The sequence below is a fragment of the Mus caroli genome, unplaced genomic scaffold (genome assembly GCF_978045245.1).
Source record: "Mus caroli unplaced genomic scaffold, Mus_caroli_1 scaffold_3, whole genome shotgun sequence".
Classification (NCBI taxonomy): domain Eukaryota; kingdom Metazoa; phylum Chordata; class Mammalia; order Rodentia; family Muridae; genus Mus; species Mus caroli.
In genome coordinates, this window is record NW_028227258.1 from 44,215,281 (window position 1) to 44,236,870 (window position 21,590).

Below are 21,590 nucleotides of genomic sequence, written 5' to 3' on the forward strand. Positions count from 1 at the left end.
ACCTCCTCCCCGTAAGCCCCTCCCCTGCCAGAGCCCCCGCCCCCGCCTCCCGCTTTCCCGTCCCAGGACGCGTTGCGCGGCCCGGGCCGGAAGTCCTCGAATTCCCGGGTGTGTGTCTGTGTCTGTGTCTCGCGGCGGTGCCGCGGCGGTCAAGCGCTTTGGGGTCCGCGTTTGAAGCGTCACCGCTGTCACTGCCGCCACCATACCGAGTCACTTCTAGAGGGACGGAGACCCGGCCCTTCGCCGGGTGGAGAAGATGTTGCCCCTGTCCATCAAGGATGATGAATACAAACCACCCAAGTTCAATCTGTTCGGCAAGATCTCAGGCTGGTTTAGGTGCGGGGTGCTGTGATTGCTGGGAGGGGGCTGCCCGGGATGCTGTGATAAAGCTGGGAGCTAAGGTTGGCCTGAGGTCCAGCATGGGAGCGTCACCCTTCTGCTGTGGTGGAACGAGCATGCGGACTGGGTGGGTTTTGAGAGGGTCCCCGCAACCCCCTTGGCTCCTGCTTGCTTCTAATCACCTGTATCGTGCCCAGGTCCATCCTGTCGGACAAGACATCCCGGAACCTGTTTTTCTTCCTGTGCCTGAACCTCTCTTTCGCTTTTGTGGAACTACTCTACGGCATCTGGAGCAACTGGTAACCAAAGGGGAAGATGATTGGGGCGGAAGCAGAGGGTGAGGGAGACAAGCCACTATTTGCTTAGTGCCACGTAGCTCCTTACCGGCAGGTTCACGTCTTACCTTTGCCACTACCACTTTTGCTGAGTTGCTCTCGCGTACTCTCACCAAAAGGGAAGGGCTGCAGTTCTATGATCGGGGACTCTTTCATTTCCTGCAACTCCATTAAACAGAACTGACAAACAGGCCCCCTCCTCATATTTTGTTTTATTTTTTTATTTTTTTTATTTGGCAGATGGAATGAATCTCTTTAACAGCTTGCCTTAGCTATGCCTCAGGAAAAATGAGAGGATCCTGTTAGCTAACCTACCTGTGGGTGTGGCTTTTTTTTTTTTTTTTTTTTTTGTATTTCACTCCTAAGATTCTGAGAGAGAAAGATCTGAATGGCCCTGTTAAATTTATGATTGCCTTTGAATGACTTTTGAAGAGGTTTGTGAAGAGACCGTTGGCAAAGTATATGCCATTCTCTTTTCCAGTGAAACTGTCTTAGGATTTTCCTTGTATCTTTACTGCAGTAGAAAATCCCATACAGTTTTCTGAGAATGCCATTTTGACTTGAAGGCTTTGGTGTCACCTTTGGGCTTTTTTGTTTGTTTGTTTTTGTTTTCTGGTGTCAAGATTTGGGTCGAAGAGAGTCCAGTGTCGCTAAGGAAGTAAAGTCACTGGTATTTAAGTATTTGCTGTGGGATAACTTCTGGGCTTGTGAAACTGCTCTGCAAATAACAGAATGAGCACACTTCTGAAGTGTGCTAACTCCATTTCTAGATGTTATTCCCTTCTAAGAATCAATAAAAGAGGGACGGAAGTTGAGAGTGCTCCTGCTCTTGCAGAGGATCAGGATTTTGTTCTCAGCACCATATCTGGTGGCTCACAACTGCCTGTAACTCCAGCTTCAAGGGATCTGACATGCTTTTCTCCACCTCACAGGCACATGCACACATGTGACAGACACAGAAAAACAGACGCGTACAGACAGACACACACACACATGCAGTGATAAAAACAAATTGTTAAAGAAAGAGACTCTATTAGAAGATGGGTGATATAACTCTCCCAGGATCTTTAGGCGAGTTACATAGGATTGTAGATTAACCTGTGCCATTTATGGTCTATTTTTTGTTACTTCTAGTAAACTAACTTGGCCTCTGTCTTTTAAAATCCATTTTCAGAGGGGAAAAAGATCATAGTCTTTGGACTCTAGCTCTGCTGTATTTGAGCAAAGTAATTGTTTCAATCAAGTTATGGCATCTGTTCTCTGGTGTACACCTTTGATCCCAGCAATTGGGTAGCAGAGGCAGGAGGATCTCTGTGAGTTTGAGGCCAGCCTGGTCTATCTGTTCCAGGACAGCCAGGACTAAGAGATCCCTGTCTCAAAAAAGAAACAAGCAACAACAAAAGCCCCCAAACAAAGCAAAGCCTTCAGTAAGTAGTAAATCATAAGGATTATTGGTTTTGTTATTGCTTGGGGTACAAAAGTCAAATGAACATCATTAATTAACTTAATGTATTTAATAACCATTTTGATTCCGCTGAGAATTGTACATTTCAAAGGATACCTCATAACATTATTTTTAATCTCACAAACTACTTAATACCTTTTGATAGATCATATATGTTGAAAATACTATAGTCTTAACTTATATTTGAATATAATACTTTAATAATGAATATATTTATAATATACTTCATATTTTCTTTTTAAATTGTCATAATTTTGGCATATGTGTTGCTTATTCTATGATACATTGTAGCTTATGTACACACATCTTTTATTATTGCTTTATATTGCTACCTAGTATATTTCATTATGACCTTTCATTGGCATAAATCACTTCATGGAATACTTTGCTCTAGGGATTCATATCTTAAGTGTCTGAACCATCGATTTCATGGAAAGTTGGGTGTATAGTGCCTTTCCAATCTGATCACTTAAAGTACTAAAACCATTTTTGTCCAAGCTGTTTGTCAGTATACATCATTGCATAAGGGAGATATTAGTGGAACGTGACTTGTTATCTGTCCTTAGGTGGTTTGCTCCTCTGGTTTTTGGGTAACTTTCTGCTATCCTCAGGTGACTTGTTCTGTCATACCCTAATGGTTTATCCTTTCATTGTGTTAAATCATTCAGACTCACATGAGCTTTGTTGTCTCTTGTGCTGCAGTCATTTGTATCTCTGTATATCAAGTTTGATAGCCACAGTTGCTTAGTCCCCAATATCAGTTGGTGTCAGTAGCTACGAAACATAAATCCTTTGGTGCTTGGGAGGATTTAGAAGTTTGTTGGGGATTGCAGCATAGCTTAGTGGTATAGTTCTTGCCTACTAAGTGCTAGGCCCCAGATTCAGTCCCTAGCATTGCCAAATACACACACACACACACACACACACACACACACACACACTGTAATCCTGTAATCCCAGTATTTTGAAGGTGGAGGCAGGAAGATCAGAAATTAAAGGTCATATTGAGCTACATACTGAATTAAAACAAAAGAATTTTCTTAATTTGGATATTTATATAATTTGACTTCCTATATTATTTGTACACCAAATTTTTCAGGTTTTTTGATTGATTATTTCTTTATGGTATTGGATTATCTCTGCTTATTTCTCACCTAAATGCACTTTGTCTTGGTCATTTCTATGTTTGACTTCATTCTTTAAAAATAAGTTTCAGGTTGTTGAATATAAAAGACAAGGAGTTTTTCCTAGCATAGAGGATTAAACTATGGATAAAGCATTCCCTTCACAGAGATGCAAAGAGATATTTGATAGAGTAGCAGCAAGTGTTAACTTCAGCCTTGATTTCCAGGGCCTGCATTTTCAAGGCAGAGCTTGGTTATATCAGAGTGTGTGTCTGATGGTGAAGTGTCTTTGGTGGAAGGAGAGTTCAGTTCTGGGTGCTTTCTCCCACTTCCTGTCTACTCCCTTTCAACTAGATGGCAGCTTTACTGAAAGCTCAGTACATGTGCTGTGTGTGACTGTGCCATAGTGGGCATCTTGGCACTTGGCACACAGTAGGGGCTTACTACATATTTGGTGAAGGAAAGAATGAGTGACTGAAGGTATGGACTCATCTGTCTCTACTAACTGCTAACTGTTCTGTTAAGGGAAACAAAACCACCAGAAGCAAAAATTAAGCTTTGGTTCTGAGAAATCGGGAGGGAAGCGTAGGAATCCTGGCTGTGATTCTTATTTCCTTCTCGAATGCTTTTCTATCTACTGTTTTCTCCCCCCCCCTTTATTGAAAATATATTCCTTTTTCATCTAATTATGGTTATGATCATGGTTTTCCTCTCTCCCATTCCTCTCAGTTTCTCCCTACTGCCCCTCCCCTCTGGATCCACTCCCTTTCTGTTTCTCTCTCATTAGAAAGTGAACGGGCTTCTAATGGATAATAATAAGATAAAAACCAACAGATTGGAGTTGGTCAAAACAAACAAACAGAAGAAAAAGAGCCCAAGAAAAGGCACAAAAGAAACAGAGACCCACTGAGGAACCCATTAAAACACTAAGCTGGAAGCCATAATATATATGCAGAGAACCTGGTGCAGCCCAGTGCAGACCCTGTTAATTTCCATCCATTTATTGTTGAGTAACTGCATAACCTCACGGTAATACAAGAATGTAGTTTTGTATCATTGAGGGTATTATTTTCTGAGTTATAGTAAAAGAAGCAAACCCAGTAATTGTTTGAACACACAGTACCTTTTACCCAAGATGGTTGGCCAAGTTCCCCTGTCCCTTGCACAGCAGTGCCTGTAGCATAGAGAGAAAGAGGCAAAAAAAAAAAAAAAAAAAGTACATACTGTCTCATGGATTTATCTGGGTGCTAACACATAATGCTGTCCTTCACACTTTAGCACATGGTCATGTCTAGAAGCAATGTGGTTTATTCCAGGAACCCATGTAGATTGATTCAAACCAAGGCTTTGTTACTGAGGAAGAAAGGGGGTTTGTTCTGGAGAGAGAGAAACCCACTTAACACAGGAAGTGGAGGGGTTTTTCATTTTCTTCTTTCCAAAGTTACAGCAAGGCCTCCAGCTCCTTTGGCCTGGGTTGTATGGTTCACCCCTGGACCCCATATTCTAGTAAGCCACTGTGTTTGGCTTTATGTGTTTCCACGCCCTGCTGCTACACATTTGCTTCACCATCTATTTAAGAATTTCAGTTATATCATCTACTACAGCCATTGGCAGCCTCTCACTTAGAAATTAAAGAAGCTCATGAAACAAAATATAAAGGCTGATGTTTCTGCTTTAATAAATATTTGTCCTAGAAATGCTTAAGGCTATATTGGGGGTTTATTTGGTCCCGTTTTTATGGAGTGTATATAGAATATCCTTGCAGAGTAGTTCCTTGGTGAAAAGTGCTCTTGTTAATTACACATTTCTCTATTAAAATTTAAAGATATTTTAGCCTTTTTCAAGCTTTCTCTTTTTGTATGACAACAACTTAACCAGTTGTGATGGTAATACTAGCAATGAATTTGCTTGTAGTTTTACTTTTCTCATTAAAAACTGAGATAAATATTTCATTTCAAAGAACATTAAGGATCAAAGAATGACATGAAGTTGTAAGTTATTTCACTATAGTTCATTAGTTTATTAACTTTACTAATAATCAGGATTCTAATTTTCTTTTCTGTTTTTTAAGTGTGTATGTGATTGTTTGTTTGAGTCCATGTGTGTGAGAGGACCTGTGATGGTCAGAATTTGAGTTTAGTAGCTTCCTCTGTCACTTCCCACCTTATATTTTGAGAAAGATTCCCTGCCAGTCTACTTTTCTAATTATTTCACATTATGGAAATCAGCTAGGCAGTGGTCTGTGACTCACGATAATCCCTTGTCTTCAAATGTGAATTAATATTTAACGACCACTTTGAATAGAGTATTAGCTCAGTTACCAATAGACCTTTTGAGAAAGTTTTTATGATGGAGAATCTTAAGCATATGTAAATAATATGGTGAACCTCATGGGCCCATCACCCATCTTTATAACCTACACCCTGTCTTACTTAGTCTGTCTCTGTGACTACTGCTGGATTGACCCAAACAGATCCGCGGGCCAGTCTTTCCATACGTGTTCACTCATGAGTCTTTAACAGTAAGAGCTACCCCTAAACAGTTTATTATACATCCTTTCTGCATTGTATTGTATAGAGAAGAATCTAGATAACATCTATATGTAGTGTTGGACTGATAGGGGAAGATCTTCCATCTTTTAAAATTGATAGTTCTGCCTTTATTTTCACAAGTGGATCTTTTTTTCTTCTTCTTTTTTAAAAGCTGCTCTTAAACTAGGCTAGTCTCAAATATCTCATGCCAGATTATAGATACATGCTACCACTCCGAGTGTTAAAATCCTTTTCAAAAGTTTCCTTCCCTCTCCTCCCTCCCCTATCTTTTCCTACCTTCTTTCTTTTTCTGTTCTTTGTAGACAGCAAAACACTGTAGCCTAGGATAGCCTAGTACTCATTAGGTAGCCAGGCTAGACTTACTTATAGGGTTACTCTCACCTCAGACAAGACTACAGGTGTGACTCATATGTGGCTTCAAATGTTTCTTTTGTCATGTAAGTTCTATTCACGTTCTGTTTTACTTAAATGTTGGCATTTCTCCTTAATGCTACAGGAAATCTCTCATTAAAATGTCTTTACCGAGTCACATAAAAACATATCATAACACATTTAAAGAGAGATTACTGTTTAAAGAGCACCTAACACAAGTACACTGATTATAGCAACTTGTTTTTTCCTTATTATATTTTACTTCATGTGCAAATTCATAATCTTAGGTAATATCTATGCCACTTTTATGTTTCACTTGCTTTTTATTTTTCAAAATATTTTATAACATTTTATTTGGTATGTGTGCACGTGCGTACATCTTGGTGGACATGTAGAGACCAGAGAATATCCTGTGGGAGTCAGTTCTCTATTTCCACCTGTGGGACCTGGGCCTTGAAGACAGGTCTTCAGGCTTGGTGTCAGTCACCTTTCCCTCCTGAAACATCTTACCAGACCCTACCTTTATGTTTTAAAGAACTCTGTCCTGTACAGTCCAAATGAGAGTTCATAGTGAGTGATGTTTGCTAGTACTGAAGGTGAGCAATGAAATTCACCTTTTCTCACCAGTGTTTTTACCTAGAATGAGAACTGGAGGCTTTTCCTGTGCGTTTATCTCCTCATCGATAGCTAAGTGACTTTCACATCCTAGCCCTAGGTCTGAGAGAAGGCTGCATATAACCAGCTGTAAGAGAACGTGGTGCTCTTCCATTTCAGAAGAGGAAGGAGGTTTTCAGGTTGGGTTACTTTTTATTAAATGCTAAAAACGACCACGGGAATATAATGCAGCGGCACAACCCCAGCACCACATTGTGTGTGTGTGTGTGTGCAAATAAGTATTTAAAAGAACCTGGTGGCTAGAGTCTGCAGGATTTACTTTTTTGTTTCGCCTTAAAGCAATCTTTTATATGCATTGAATGTATAGAAAACAAATTTGCTGGGAAGAAGAAGCTGGCTGGGGTTCCTGTGAACGTCCTATAGTGGCTGCACACCAGAGTTTCTAGTTGGGAGGTATAAATCTTAAGTTTGTCCATGGGGAAAAAGCTGCTCTACCTTCAGTTGCTTGGCTGGTAATGTTTGACATTTCCTTAATGAAGCATTATCTTCATCTCTGCTTTATCATCACTTGGTCTCCTGTGTACCTTCTGATTTCTGAAGATGTAGAATATATAGACTTCATGTAGCTATGAGGAAGCTATCAATCATCCTTGCTGGAGTGGAATTTTTTTCTTTTTTTTTTTTTGTGGCATAGTAGTAGTCTTGGGATCACCCACACTTGAGCAAGTAATCCCTCACCTATGGTCTGCAATAAGGAAATCATTGGCTATTTCTTATAATTACTATAAAGTCATTGGTTCCCCAAATTGGGCTTAGGTAGAACTGTACTTTCATTTGTTGTTGCCACCTTATAAGGAGGAGGTATGTGGACCTGTTTAGAAATAGTTCTTCGGGGCAATTCCAGTCTTCGTTGTCAGGGTATTAGCAGTTCAGTTCACATGAATCAGCAGTGAGTGGTAGCTCGGTCCAGAAGAAACTGTGAGGTTCTGTGAATCAGCTTTAGTCCGCAGAAGCAGCAAAAGCTGCTGGAATATCACAAAAAGTTCTTTGGTGTGTTTCAATCTACAAGTCATGAGAAGCAATGATCAGCAAAGAAGGCCTGGCTTCTTTGCCATGAGCATTGTCAGTGAAGACCAGCATCAGCAAAACCCAACAAGGACCAGCAAAGAGCGGCATGGTGAACCAATGCCACAGCATCCTTCCTCCACTGTCTGTTAAGGTAGACCCTTTCCAAGCATCACATATCCTCTCGAGCTTCCACTCCAGCAAAATTCACACACCCCCTTTCCAGGCAGCTTCCGGAAAAGAACCACGTGTCTGTTCACAGCCAAACATCCTCTCATAGACAGTTTCCAGAACATCACTAGACATTTCCACTTCATATTGATCTCCTGGTTATGTAGTGGTTATCTCTTGGCCTTAGACTTGGTTTAGTTGGTCTCTGTTTGCGTTTATGCCAGCCCCCACTGCTTTGATTAATGTAGCTCTGAGCTTTTGAAATTGGAAAATAGAAGTCCTTTATTTTTGATCCTCTTCTTCAAGAATATTATTGTTTTGTATAGGACCACTGCTTTTTTTTTTTAATATGAATTAAACTCTTTTTTAGGTAATCAATCAAAGCACATGCCAGGCCTGGACCTACCCCCCCCCTCCCCCCATATATAGCAGATGTGCAGCTTGGTGTTCATGTTGGCGTTCATGTGGTTCCCCTAACAATTGAACAGGGGATGTCTCTGACTCTGACTTCCTTTACCTGGGCTGCCTGTCTGGCCTCAGTGGAGAGGATGATAAGAGGTGATGTGCTGGGGAGGGTTAGTATCTGAGGTGGAAGCTGGGGGCAGTTCCCCTTCTCTGAGGAGAAGAGGAAATGGAGGAAGAGGGTGGAAAAACAGGAGAAAAGGGACTTTGATCATGATGTAAAATCAATAAATTAATGGAAAAAAATTTAGGCTCATTTTTTTTTTTTTTATGTGTGTGGATGTTTTTGCCTGTGTGTGTACTTTGTGCTTTCGTGGTGGAGGTCAAAGAGGGAATCCCATCCCTTAGAACTGGAGCTATGGGTGTTTATGAGCCACCATGTGGGTGCTGGGAACTGAACCCTGATCCTCTGGGAAAGCAGCAGATGTTTTTAACTTTTGAGCCACCTCTCCAGCCCCATTCTTCTTTTAATGTGAATGTTTAGATTGGCTTGACATTCTCTCCATAGGTAATACATTGAAAATGTAACTCATTTGGGGAAGTGTCGTTGTCTGGGTTCTTGCTGATGCGTCACATGTACTGAAACTGAAATGGTGCAGATATTAGCACTGTCCCTGAACAAAAATGACTCACACCTTCGTGAGCTTTGCTTAGTTCTAAAATGAAGGCTAATGAGTACTGTTTTGTGGGTGTAGGGTGCAGCTCAGTGGGAGAACATATATTTAGTGTGTCTGAAGCAATGGTTCAATCATAAGTGCTAAAAATTGGTCTTTTGCATATATAAACATGAAAGTTTTCCCATCTATTTAGGTAATCTTTAATTTCATCAATATTTTATAGTTTCCAGAATGTAAGTTTTAGCATTTGTTAAATGTATCCTTAAAAATGATACTTTTTCTCTTGAGTGCTGTTGTAAATGGAAAATTTTTAATTCTACTTTTGTTCTTTGTTACCGTGTAGGAATAAAAATTATTTTGATATTGTTTATGTTTATCCTATAAAATTACATTAATTCAAGCAATTAATTGCATTAATTTCTGTGTATTCTTTAATACTTTTACATGTAAGATAATAGCATCTATAAATATACATTATTTCTTTTTTTTCTACTCTGAGGAGCTTTGATTTTATTTCCTACCTTCTTGCCCTGTTTAGATTCTCCAGTAAAATGATAAATAACAAATGAAAAGGGGCTTCATTATCATTTTCCTGACCTTTGGGGAAAACAGCTTTTCACTATTAATTAATTAGTCAATGAACTTTACCATTTAATGATGATATCAACTATGTATTTTTGAGGCTGTCATACAGAAAGCTAGAGGAATTCTTTGTTTTAAATTTTTGGGGTATTTCAATCACCAGGCATGTTATATTTTATGCAGTGTCTTTTGTGTATTGAACTTTTTTGTTCTTTATTCATTGATTGATTTTCATATGTTAAAGCATCCATGAGTTCTTGAATTTAGTCACAGTTGGTCAGGATATATTTACCCATGAATTGTATTATTGGATCTGCCTCCTGGTGTCTTGTTGAGGGTTTCTGGATTCATATTCATGAGAGGTACTGGTATACAGTTTCTTTCTCAATGGCTCATCTGGCTTTGGTCTTAAACTAACACTGGTCTTTTCCTAGGGAAGTATTCTCTTCTGTTTTTTCCAAGTGTTTGTGAAAGATTATGCTTTTAAAATGCTTGTGACTTAGTGAGTCTGCATGGGACGTTTTGTTGGTAGTTGTTGCTTCAGCTGTAAAATAACTAAGTCTTTTCTTACCATAGGGTTCAGATTAACTTTCAGATAGATTTATGACATTTGTCAACTCTCAGAACTTGTTTTTCGATAGTTTGTTAACATATAGTTCATAATCTTTCCTTATTATTCCTTTCAGTTCTGGTAAGTCAACAACATCCCTTCCTTTTTTTTTTTTTTTTTTTTTTTGGTTTTTCAAGACAGGGTTTCTCTGTGTAGCCCTGGCTGTCCTGGAACTTACTCTGTAGACCAGGCTGGACTCGAACTCAGAAATCAACCTGTCTCCCGAGTGCAGGGATTAAAGGCGTGCGCCACCACCGCCCGGTTTAACAACATCCCTCCTTATTCTTGATTTTTATTGGCTAGAATGTTTCTGTTGTCATTGTTTTTTTTTTTTTAATATTTTTTATTTTATTTTTTTTATTAGATATTTTCTTCATTTACATTTCAAATGCTATCCGGAAAGTCCCCTATACCTTCCTCCCCTCCTGCTCCCCAACCCAGCCATTCCCGCTTCCTGGCCCTGGCATTCCCCTGTACTGGGGCATATAATCTTAGCAAGACCAAGGGCCTCTCCTCCCAATGATGGCCGAGTAGGCCATCTTCTGCTACATATGCAGCTAGAGACACGAGCTCTGGGGGTACTGGTTAGTTCATATTGTTGTTCCTCCTGTAGGGTTGCAGACCCCTTCAGCTCCTTGGGTACTTTCTGTAGTCATTGGTTTTTGATAAAGACTCACTGTGTAGCCCAGCTGGCCTCTACCCTTCCTCCTCTTCTGTGATCTGGAGTTACAGGCTCACCCACTCCTGGGGCTTGAATCTTTTTCATGGATCAGTTGACAAGAATGTTGCCAATTTCCTTGACCTTGTCAAGGAATGAACATTTGATTTTGGTAATTTTTCCCATATAAAAAAAATCTCAGTTGTCCTTAAAGATAGCAGAAGTAAGCCAAACTTCTTTCTTGTGTCTTTGAACATACTGCCATATTATGTTCTGACTTGGATCATTTCCAGTAAGAATAATCTATGACTTACATTTTTTACTTTCTGTCAACTTTTCTTCTTTTCCCTTTTTCTTTGGTGTTGTGTGTAAAGTGTGTAGGTCTTCCCCTCCCCCCATGATATTCACTAACTATCCTGGATTATGATTCACTTTTTTTCAGAAATTTTGGGTAATTTCCAGGTACATCATCTGATTTTTTTCATGTAAAGTTTCTGTCTATGGAAATTCTCCCTTTGTTCTTGAATGCTCTACAGCTCCATACCATATTTAACACATTCATTATTTTTGTATTTGTATTTGTGCTTTTTGCACCAATGCACACAGAGGCCAGAAGAGGGTGTTGGATCCCCTGGAACTGGAATTACAGGTAGTTGTGAGCCACTGTGGGTGCTAAGAACTTAATCTGATGGTTTTTAACTGCTGAGCAGTCTCTCCAGTCTGTAATCTTATTTATTTTAAAGCTCTCTGACAGTTCTAACATTTGGGCCATTTCTGGTTCTGATTCTTGACTGAGTTTTTGATAGTACTCTTCGTCTTCTCTCTTATCCTTTCAAGTACTTCCCATAATGCTTGTTTTATGTTATAAACAGTGATTACTATTACATATTGAGTATTGTATTGAAAATAAAGCCTGAGGTTTATAGTTGCTCTGTACAGAAACCGTCCACCTGTTTACCCTCCTGACTATTAACTGTAGGAGGGATTTGAACTAGGTTTGAGTCTGAGGATTTGTTTTTGCTGATGGATTTTACTAAGTGACAGTTCAGTTTTCTTGTGGCTCCTACAGACTTGGTGTAACATTTAGAGTATTAGAGTACTGATACTTGATCATATCTCTCCAGCCTCTAATCATATAATTGATCACAGTACTTGATCTGTTCTCAGCTTTCAGCAAGTCTGTGCCTGTATCATAGCCAGGTCTCTCTGTGGTCTTGGTAGATTCCTATTGCTGTATCCCAAGCTTGCCAAAGACATGGTGTGAGTTCTACTGTAGCTTTAGAGTCAGGCAATTCAGGTTCAGTGAGCGTCAGAGTTCGTTCGTAAGTTCGTTCTTTCTCTCTATCTTTATTTCTTTTTAAATAAAGAATAGAGGTTTGGTGCTGGAGAGATGGCTCAGAGGTTAAGAGCCATCACTGGTTGCTCTTCCAGAGATCCTGAGTTCAGTTGCCAGCAACCACGTAACCATAACCATCTACAGTGAGATCTGGTGCCCTCTTCAGTCATGCAGGCACGCATGCAGGTGTATACCTAATAAGTAAATAAGTCTTAAGGAAAAAGATAGACGTTTGTTAAGCTCGTGGTTCTGACAGCTGGTAAAAGGGTTTTCTAGTTGTATCATAGCACAGAGGGCATCAAAGGGTGAGAGCCGAGAGTGGACAGTTACTAACAGATGTGGGGCTGAAGAGACGACTTAGTGTTGCTGGCTGCTCTTGCAGAGACCCAGGTTCAGTTCCCAGCATCCACATGGCAGTTCACAACTGTCTGTAACTCTGTATCTAGGGATCCAACACTCTCTTCTGGCCTCCATGGGCATCAGGCATACATGGGGTACACGTACATACATATAGGTAGTCATACACATAAAGTAAAACAAATCTTTACAACTAATGATAGCAGACTTCTTTGCCCCAGGATGAGGGCCTCCCCCAGCCCTGGCAGTGTTGACCTTTGTCCAGGACAGCGAGCGGTTCCTGTGAGATGCAGCAGCGCGGCTGTCTCTCATTCTCTGCAGCCCCGGGCTTTTCGTTAGCAGGATCTTTCTGTGTGTCATGTTTCAATACTGCCTTAGAAGGAAATTCCAGATGACTTAGTTCCTAGGGAGAAAGGTGTACTGTTTGCTTTGTGCTGTAATGCACCATTATATCTGTTCTTTTCCAGCCTAGGCTTGATCTCCGACTCCTTCCACATGTTTTTTGATAGTACTGCCATATTGGCCGGATTGGCAGCTTCTGTTATTTCAAAGTGGAGAGATAATGACGCTTTCTCTTATGGGTAAGACTTTAAAATACTTTTCTTGAACTATTAAGATGCAGTGAAAAATATACAGCTCTTAAAGCCATGAAATTTTACAAGTTGGATTTACTTGTGTGGTCTGAGACTGGCCTCAGGCTTTTTATAGTCCTTCCTATGCACCTCCCGTGCGGTTACCTTTTAACTTCCTGGGTTTGATTTGCTATAAAAGTATGTGGAGGAGGGAAAGGTAAAGGGGCGATGAAGAATTACATTATAATTTCAAAAGTAAAAGAAATAGTTTTTTAAAAAGATATGATCAGACTCTATACTGTATTTTTTTCGTATACAGAACCTTTCATTTGGTCAATAAACCCTTAGTTTTACCAAAAGAGTTAAGGGGATATACTGTTGCTATATAAGGATTTTCTCATAACCTTTTTTTTTTCCTGACAAAGAAAATCATATAAAACCTATCTTTTTTTCTATTCTTTTACTAAAGAGATACTTTGCTGTTATTTATTTAAAATTGTTTGATAACATGGTTTTATTTGTCTTTTTAGCTTTGTTCTTATATATGCTGATTTTATCTCTGATTTATACACTCAGCCCATTACTATGTAAGGGCCTTTGATGATCCAGATTAGAGCAGAATTGGCTTCCTGCCCCACTGACTGGGGAAGCAATGGGTTTTTCATTATTGATTTAGACTTCTTGATTTTCCTGTTTGAGTTCATAGACCATTTCTTGGTACAATTCTGTTTATCAGAGATGAGAACTAATATCTGTCTCCACCTTTGTCATAATGTTAATTCCTTCCCTGTTCCTCTCTGCTTCATCTCTTTCCTCAGGGCTTCCTCACATCTGCTCTTCACCTCTTGCCTGCCTGCCTGCCTGTCTGTCTGCCTGCCTGCCTGTCTGTCTGTCACATCTGCTTATGTACCATATCCTCATGCTTGTTTCTCCTCCCTCTCTCCTTTCCCTTCCCCACCCCTCTTCAATCTGGGTATCCTTGGCCCCTCATGTCGCCTTGGCTGGAGAATTCACACATGAGACATGCTTGCTTAGGCAATCCACTTTCGTAAATTCCACATTTTAACTCTTAAGGCTGACTCTGTTCAGGCAAACATAATCATTTGTGATCCTGGGTCTAGTTTTTCTTCTTCATTTAAAACCTCCTATCAGGTACAGTAATACACTAAAGCCAATCCAGCACTTTATGAGAATGCATGAAACGTCTACCAACCTAGAAATTAGCAACCAAAAGATGCCTAAAAAATCTCTTGCCTTTGATCTTGAAATTTAGTGAGCTAAGGATAAGCTGCTTTCTGTCAAGCATTAGATATGGGACTAGAGGGAGAGAATAAAAATGCTCTTTGGTTTGATCAATAGTCCTACTGATTTATTAGATAAATCTCTTTTAGTTTAAATTATAGAAAACTGACTGTATATTATTTGAATTTAGTAAACTTTTCTCCAAAAAAAGACATGCTTTGATGAGTAATACTTGAATCTAATTTACTTGTATTTGTTCAAAGTGGAATGCAAAATTCCTATTGTGTTACATCAACTTGATAGGATGAACTCAGACATAACTAGATAGCGGGCCCCTGACAAGTTTGTTCAGCCTGGCATGGTTGCTTGCATATGGTTGTACTTCCAGAACTTGGAGGTCATTTCAAGCCCAGCTGTGTTCCTTAGTGAGTTCCAGGGCAGCCTGAGAGGGTCTCTACATACCGCAGTCTTCTGTCAGAAAAGAAAATGTTTTTACGGAGACCATTACATTTAGAAGTTGATATAGAGAACCAGCAAAGGCCTGTGGTGGTGGTGCACGCCTGTGATCCCAGCACTCGGGAGGCAGAGGCCAGCCTGGTCTACAGAGCAAGTCCCAGGACAGCCAGGGCTACACTGAGAAACCCTGTCTCAAAAAACCTTAATTTTTTTTTTTAAATTAAAGATAAGGCTCTTTACATAGTCTAACTTGGCCTAGACCCTCCAATCCTCCTGGCCCAGCCTCTGCAGGAGTTGCAGATGAATGCCACCACCCAGTATCTGAAAGAGGAGTTTTGATGCTTTGTAGTATCGATGAGGGACTAGCTGATGTGAGCATACAGTGACTAACACTTAGATATGTAAAAATATAAAGTTAAAGTTGTTTCCATGTCTGTAACATGTGATATAGAACAGTGAGATCTGTCCCCAGTGCTTCACCTAAGTAGGAAGCAGAGAACATTTGGTCCCAGGCAGAAAGGACGGGCATTTAAACATGGTTTCAGAGAACGATGTGGAGATAGAGGTAATTCTAAACATAGATAAGTGAAAGTGTAGGCTGAATATGTTAGTCTTAGAAAACGATAAACAAAAATCTCAAGTTGCCTCTGCCGTGATGCAGGGACGCTTTAGTCTTGCGTGAGATCAGAGCTCCATTTCCTGAAGACTTCAGAGCTGTAAGATATGAAGTAAAGCATGCATTTTCAGAAATGGAGAAATAAGTTTATCTAAAACAGATTTCCTGGACACCTTCTCTTACTTTCTTTGGGCCCTTTCTTTTCGTCTGCTTGCAGTGGTGACTTGAAATTTACATTTCTATGACAGGCCTTTCTATGCCCACTTACTATCAGGAGGCCTTTTGCTTTCTGGAAGTCTGTGTTTTGTGACATTTGCTATTAACTATCATTCATAGTAAATTAATTTTCTTATATGGTTTATATTGTTATATAAATGTATTCTATAAATAAAAAGACTTTGTTGGCACTTAAAATTATGTAGTATGGTGAATAATCTCTGAAATGTATATATATTTATTTGGATTTTAAGTCTAACTCACTGTTTACCTTGCTTTTCTTTAGGTATGTTAGAGCAGAAGTCCTGGCTGGCTTTGTCAATGGGCTGTTTTTGATCTTCACTGCTTTCTTTATTTTCTCAGAAGGAGTCGAGGTATAGTAGATAGTCGTTAAGAGTCAGGAAATGACTTTTCAATGAAAATGTTTTAAAGATGTAATAGTAATAGAGATCTTTCCAACTGTCATGTGTTGAGGTTTGTCTTGTGTTTACAGAAGGACTTATAAAGTAGTTGAAATTTTTACATTCTATGAACTATCTTGAGATAGGAAGCACGGGAATGGTAGAGCTGTAGACGCCGTGAATAAAGTGTTGCCAGTGAGAAGGAGGGGTGCAGTCTGGGTGACGAGAGCCATTAGGAATTGTTCCTTAAAATATCTAGAACCTGAGAGTTTTGCTAGTGAACTTTTAATACTTGGTATACATTTTGTAAAAATGGAAGGAAAATGTGAAGATTAGTGAACTTAGAGCAAGGGGAACAGGTTTGGTACCCAGTATCCTCCCCACTGTCTACCTTTGTGTAGAAAGAGTGGTATTTCCGTGTTCTGCACTACGTGAAGAGTCCTTTCAGCTGTCTCACTTACTTCTGAAAACGACTACAGTTTTAACACTGCATCATATTGCTACCAGTTGCTCAATCTAGAATTATATCATTGTTGATCCTTATATTGTGTGTTTTCTAGAGAGCATTGGCTCCTCCAGATGTGCACCACGAGAGACTGCTGCTTGTTTCAATTCTTGGATTTGTGGTAAACCTAGTAGGAATATTTGTTTTCAATCATGGAGGTCACGGACATTCTCATGGCTCTGGTATGATGGTTAGAACTATTTGTTTTTTCATTTTTTAACATTTAGTGTGTATGTATGTCTGTGTGTATGTGTGTGTGTGTGTGTGTGTGTGTGTGTGTCTGTGTCTGTGTGTGTGTCTGTGTCTATGTCTGTGTGTGTGTGAGACCGTGACCACACATGCATGCAGGAATGTCAGAGGACAACTTGGGAGAGTTCAGGTCTTCAGACAGATATCCTTGCCAGTTACCATCTCTTCTTTTATCTATCTGTCTGTCTGTCTGTCTGTCTGTCTGTCTGTCTATCTATCTTGCATGTTGCTGTCATTAAATACTCCAGAAAATTAATAGTTTTAAAGTTACAAAAGTATGATGTCTAGGTCTCAGAAATATCTTGTTGAGCCATCCCTTGTACTTCCCCATAGCCCTCCATCCCCGTGCTTCTCAGAACTTTTGTGCTTGTCAACATGTTTGTAAGGATCTCTCTAGACTTCTGCCTTATGTAATAGTTCATTCATTTTAAAAGACAGGCGTCAAAACCCACAAATCTAGTTATTAAATTAAAGTGTGTATTTGTAATTACTATATAATGTGTTTCCAAGATCCTTCCACTGTTAGATGTTGGTCTACCTTGCATTTTTTTTATTAATTTTTTTATTAATTTATGAAATCATTTTATCCTAATGAACTCACATTGTCAATGGCCGCAGAAAACTCCGTAGTATGAAGTAAGGATGTCTACAATCCCAGCACTTGGGAGACAGAGGCAGGAGGATTAATGCTAGCTTAAGGCTTACCTGTTCTGCATAGTGAATTCCAGTCTATCTAGGGTGCATAGAGAGAAACCGTCTCAATCACAAACAAAAATAAAAGCTAAAACAAACAAACAAAACCCCCTAAAATCAGACAGCATATGAAGCTGCCATGTTGCACAGTTCATATCTACACTAGTTGCATCTCTACAGTTGTTCTTTTAATTCACTGTGTTAATGTATAAGTAGAATTCATAAAACATACATACACTTTTAGTGGACACATGTTTTTAGTTTTCAATTTGCCTTCCAAAATGACTCATTCAATTCAGTTCCAGAAATAGATATAAGTATTAATTTTCTCCCCAATCCCCATCAGCCTTTGATATTACAGGTTAAGGTGCTTTTGCTCACATTTGATACAGGCGGCTTCTAGTTTCTCATGGCTCTGCTTAGTAGTGAAGTCAAAGGATCTGTTGGTGTGTTCCTAAACACTAACTGCTTCTTTACTGTGTTTATCCCACTCCATTTATAAGTTACAGTGTTACTTAGTAGGGCTACTTTCCTTTGTTTTATGTGTTGATGCTTGTAGTTAAGTTTTTATACAAATTAATCCCTATAGGGATTAGTCTGTGAAGGTTAGCATTAATTGTCCGAGACACAATCTCCTGGAAGACAGTTTCAAGGAAGGGTTGTGTACATTAGGTGGACATGCCAGGCCGGGGAAGGGTGTCTCAGTTTAGGTAACTGACCTGATGGTGCCATTACTTAGAAGGGGTCCTGAGACTGAGCTTAGCTGCAAGCAAATGCGCTCGTTCACCTGAGGATGTGATGTGAATAGCTCTTTGAAGTTCCAGTCTTGACTGACACTTAGCAGTGCAAGCTGAAACAACCCCTTCTGTCCAGAATCACTGTCACTTGCTACTTTCTTCAGGGTATTTTGTCACAGCAACAGAAATAAAAGTACAATATAATCCAATTTTTGCCTTGCTTTTTTTCTTTCTTTTCTTTTCTCTCTTTTTTTCTCTTTCTTTTCTTTTCCTCTCTTCTCTTCTCTTCTCTTCTCTTCCTTTCCTTTCTCTTTCTTTCTTTCTTTCTTTCTTTCTTTCTTTCTTTCTTTCTTTCTTTCTTTCTTTCTTTCTTGTGTGTATGTATATTTTCCCCTTTGTTTCAGGGAATTTTTTTTTATGGCTTTAGAGCTTTATTATAGAAAGGCAGGAAGAAAGGAGAGAAGGTAGAAAGAGAGACCGGCCATGGCTGCGTGGAGAGAGGGGGAAAAGGAGAAAGAGAGAGAAGGAGGCCTAGAGAGAGAGAAAGGTGAGAGCTTCGGAGCTGTTTCAAGGATCTCCCTTTCCAGGGCCGTGGATACCAAGTCCTCCATTTTAATACTTTCATCTTGGTTTGATGGTTTCTTGCTACCTAGTTTGTTCTTCCATCTGTTTACATATTATTCTTCCTCATGAGTGGCTTTGAGATACTGCTCCCTCAGGAGGAATAAGCATTTTTCAGTCATTTTCTTAAGAAAATGTCCTGGCGGTAACAGCATCTGGTTCAGATTTAGTAAGTTAACTCAGTAATATCCAACAGCTCCGCCCACTGTACATTTTTCCTCTTCCTCTTCCTTCATGATAATTGAGATGCCTGTTTGTAACCCATCAATATAGTTTCACACTAACTGGCTTGTGTCACTGTCTTTTCTGTGCTTTTTTATTTATCTTTCTGGTTTCTAGTTTTCTTAGTGTAGGTTTAAACTACTCTTTAGTGTCCTTTGATTTATGCCCAAAGCCCTTTACTGTTTTGAGTGAGCAGGCTTTTGTTTATCTGGATTGCCTCAACTTCTCCTGTATTTTAAAGAGAGTTCTGTAAATTATAGAATTTTTGATTTCTGAACCCCACCACTACCTTTTGGCCTCTAGAATTTCTTCTGTTTGTTTCATTTTAAAATTATTTATTTAATTTGTATCTGTGTGTGTGTGTGTGTGTGTGTGTGTGTATGCATGTTATGGTACATATGTTGACAAAGGTGTTATTTGGCATGTGGAGGAACATCCAACATTCTATTTGCATATCAGCTTGGCTGTTCCCCTTGCTTGCTTGCTCTTCTTCCTCCTCTTCTTCCTCTTCCTCCTCCTTCTCCTCCCCCTCCTCCTCCTCTTCCTCCTCCCCCTCCTGCATATGTGAGCACATGCTTGTGTGTGATGTGGAAGTTCAGCTAAGACCCTGAGTCAACTTGACATCATGTCTAAACAATAGGAGTCCCTACCTATAATTCTAGGGAGTGGGAGGCTGAGGCAGGAGGATTGTTAGTTCTGGGTCAACCTGGAATGCATGTTGAGATCCTCGGTTTTTGGGCTTTTGCTGACCTATAGAAGATCCACCTGGGTCTTCTCTCAGTGCAACACAGTGGTATTAACTGCGATAGGAACAAGGAAAGGACCCGCCTTGGTCTGGTCTCCCTGAGAGCTGCTCTGTGAATCTGGAATTTCTGTTTGTATCTGAACTGCAGTTGGATATGAACTGCAGTTAGCTATGAAGCAAGAAAAGCTGACCTTCAAGATTGTCTCATGTTTGGCTTTTATCAACTGTGATATCTGATATGACTTCACATTCTATTTGGACTTTGATGGATTTCTTGACTCTAATAGTCATTAAACTGTGGTAATTTTTAGCCACTGGCTCTTGTTTCTCTTGTCTCTTTATTGCTTTCTGGAGACTCTGACTCATTTTCTTCATTTCCTTTGCCTTCCGCTTTTGAGAGTGTGATCTCTATTTACTTGTCTGCACACTGGCCTTACATTCTACAGCTCAGAACTCTTACTAAGTCCTAGGAATGCCTACTTTATTTTGCTTTAATTCCAGAATCGTTGGTAGTTAATTTCGCCCCCCCCCCCCTTCTCCTCTCTGTAACCCTTCCATATATATTTTTGTGGTTTTGAGACAAGACCTTGCTTTATAGCCCATGCTAGACTTTTGACTGCTGCTTCAGACCGCTGAGTGCTTAATTGTCGGCTATTACATTTGATCTTATGATATCTATGTTGTTACTGTTTGTGAGTTAACTATCGTGAGTCTTTAGACCCACTTTCTTTTTGCTTATTAAATGTGTTTATAAGAGCTAGTCAAAAAGTGCCTACTAAGTGCATCTCTGGGCCTTTTCAGAAATATCTGCAGTCAGCTGCCAGTTCCTGGATGAGAGATGGACACTTTAGGTCACCTATTTTAAGAACTCTGGAATCAGATTGTATCACCCCTTTAAAGTTAGTTGGTTCTGGTATTTTGTCCTTGTTACTTCTCCTTTCAGTTGTTCCTGGACCAGTTGACAAATCGTGCTTCTTGTAGCATGTGGCTGTTGAGTTGTCTCATAGTTTTTACTTAAGCATTCTAATTTTGGTTTTATCCTGTCTTACTAATGGGCACACATAGTAGTCACTCAGAGTTTAGTCAAGTTCCTTAAGTGACTTGCTTGGAAATCTCCCTCTTTTGGCAAAGGGATCTTTGTGAGAATGTACATCTTCCGACTCTACCTCCTGGTTTATGAGGCCGCCCTAACTTTGATTTCCTGCTTGCTAGGTCAGTGGAAGACGGATGGCAGTTTCTTGTTTTTCAGGTCTCTCTTAGGCGTGTACTCAGCCTGTGCACACCCTTTTAGGTTCTTAGGAGTGTGCTTCTGCTTTTCACACTTCCCCGTGGACTCTGTCTCTCTGGGGTTTCCCTGAAGTTCCTAGAACTCACAGTGGCAGCTTATTCACTGCTGGGATGTCTCACTGCTGTCTTGGTGCCTGGAGCTCAGTGGAGCTCTCAGTTCAGGAGACTGGAGACTGTGCCAGTGAACTGCACTGCTGAGCAAAATACTGGCTAACCAGAAGCTGGTGCTTCAGCAGCGCACTGAAAGCAACCTGATCTCTCCATTATCTGCAGCTTGGTAGCTTTGAGGTGTTTGGCTCCTGGGCTGTGGGGTGAGACTGTGTTCCCTTAACAAAGCCTAGTAGCTGCTTCAGATGATGGCCTTCCTG

General features: G+C 40.0%; 1 protein-coding gene across 1 annotated transcript in view; it reads left to right on the top strand.

Moving 5' to 3' along the window:
• The first annotated feature begins 80 nt into the window (after positions 1 to 80).
• The window catches only part of Slc30a7 (solute carrier family 30 member 7), a 65,229-nt gene continuing 43,719 nt past the window's right edge, over positions 81 to 21,590 (top strand). Inside the window, exons 1-5 of the mRNA XM_021157960.2 lie at positions 81 to 336; positions 537 to 638; positions 13,128 to 13,241; positions 16,049 to 16,136; positions 16,724 to 16,850. Of these exons, the coding sequence (XP_021013619.1) occupies positions 257 to 336; positions 537 to 638; positions 13,128 to 13,241; positions 16,049 to 16,136; positions 16,724 to 16,850 (511 nt within the window). The 5' untranslated portion in view covers positions 81 to 256. The remainder of the gene's footprint in view (positions 337 to 536; positions 639 to 13,127; positions 13,242 to 16,048; positions 16,137 to 16,723; positions 16,851 to 21,590) is intronic.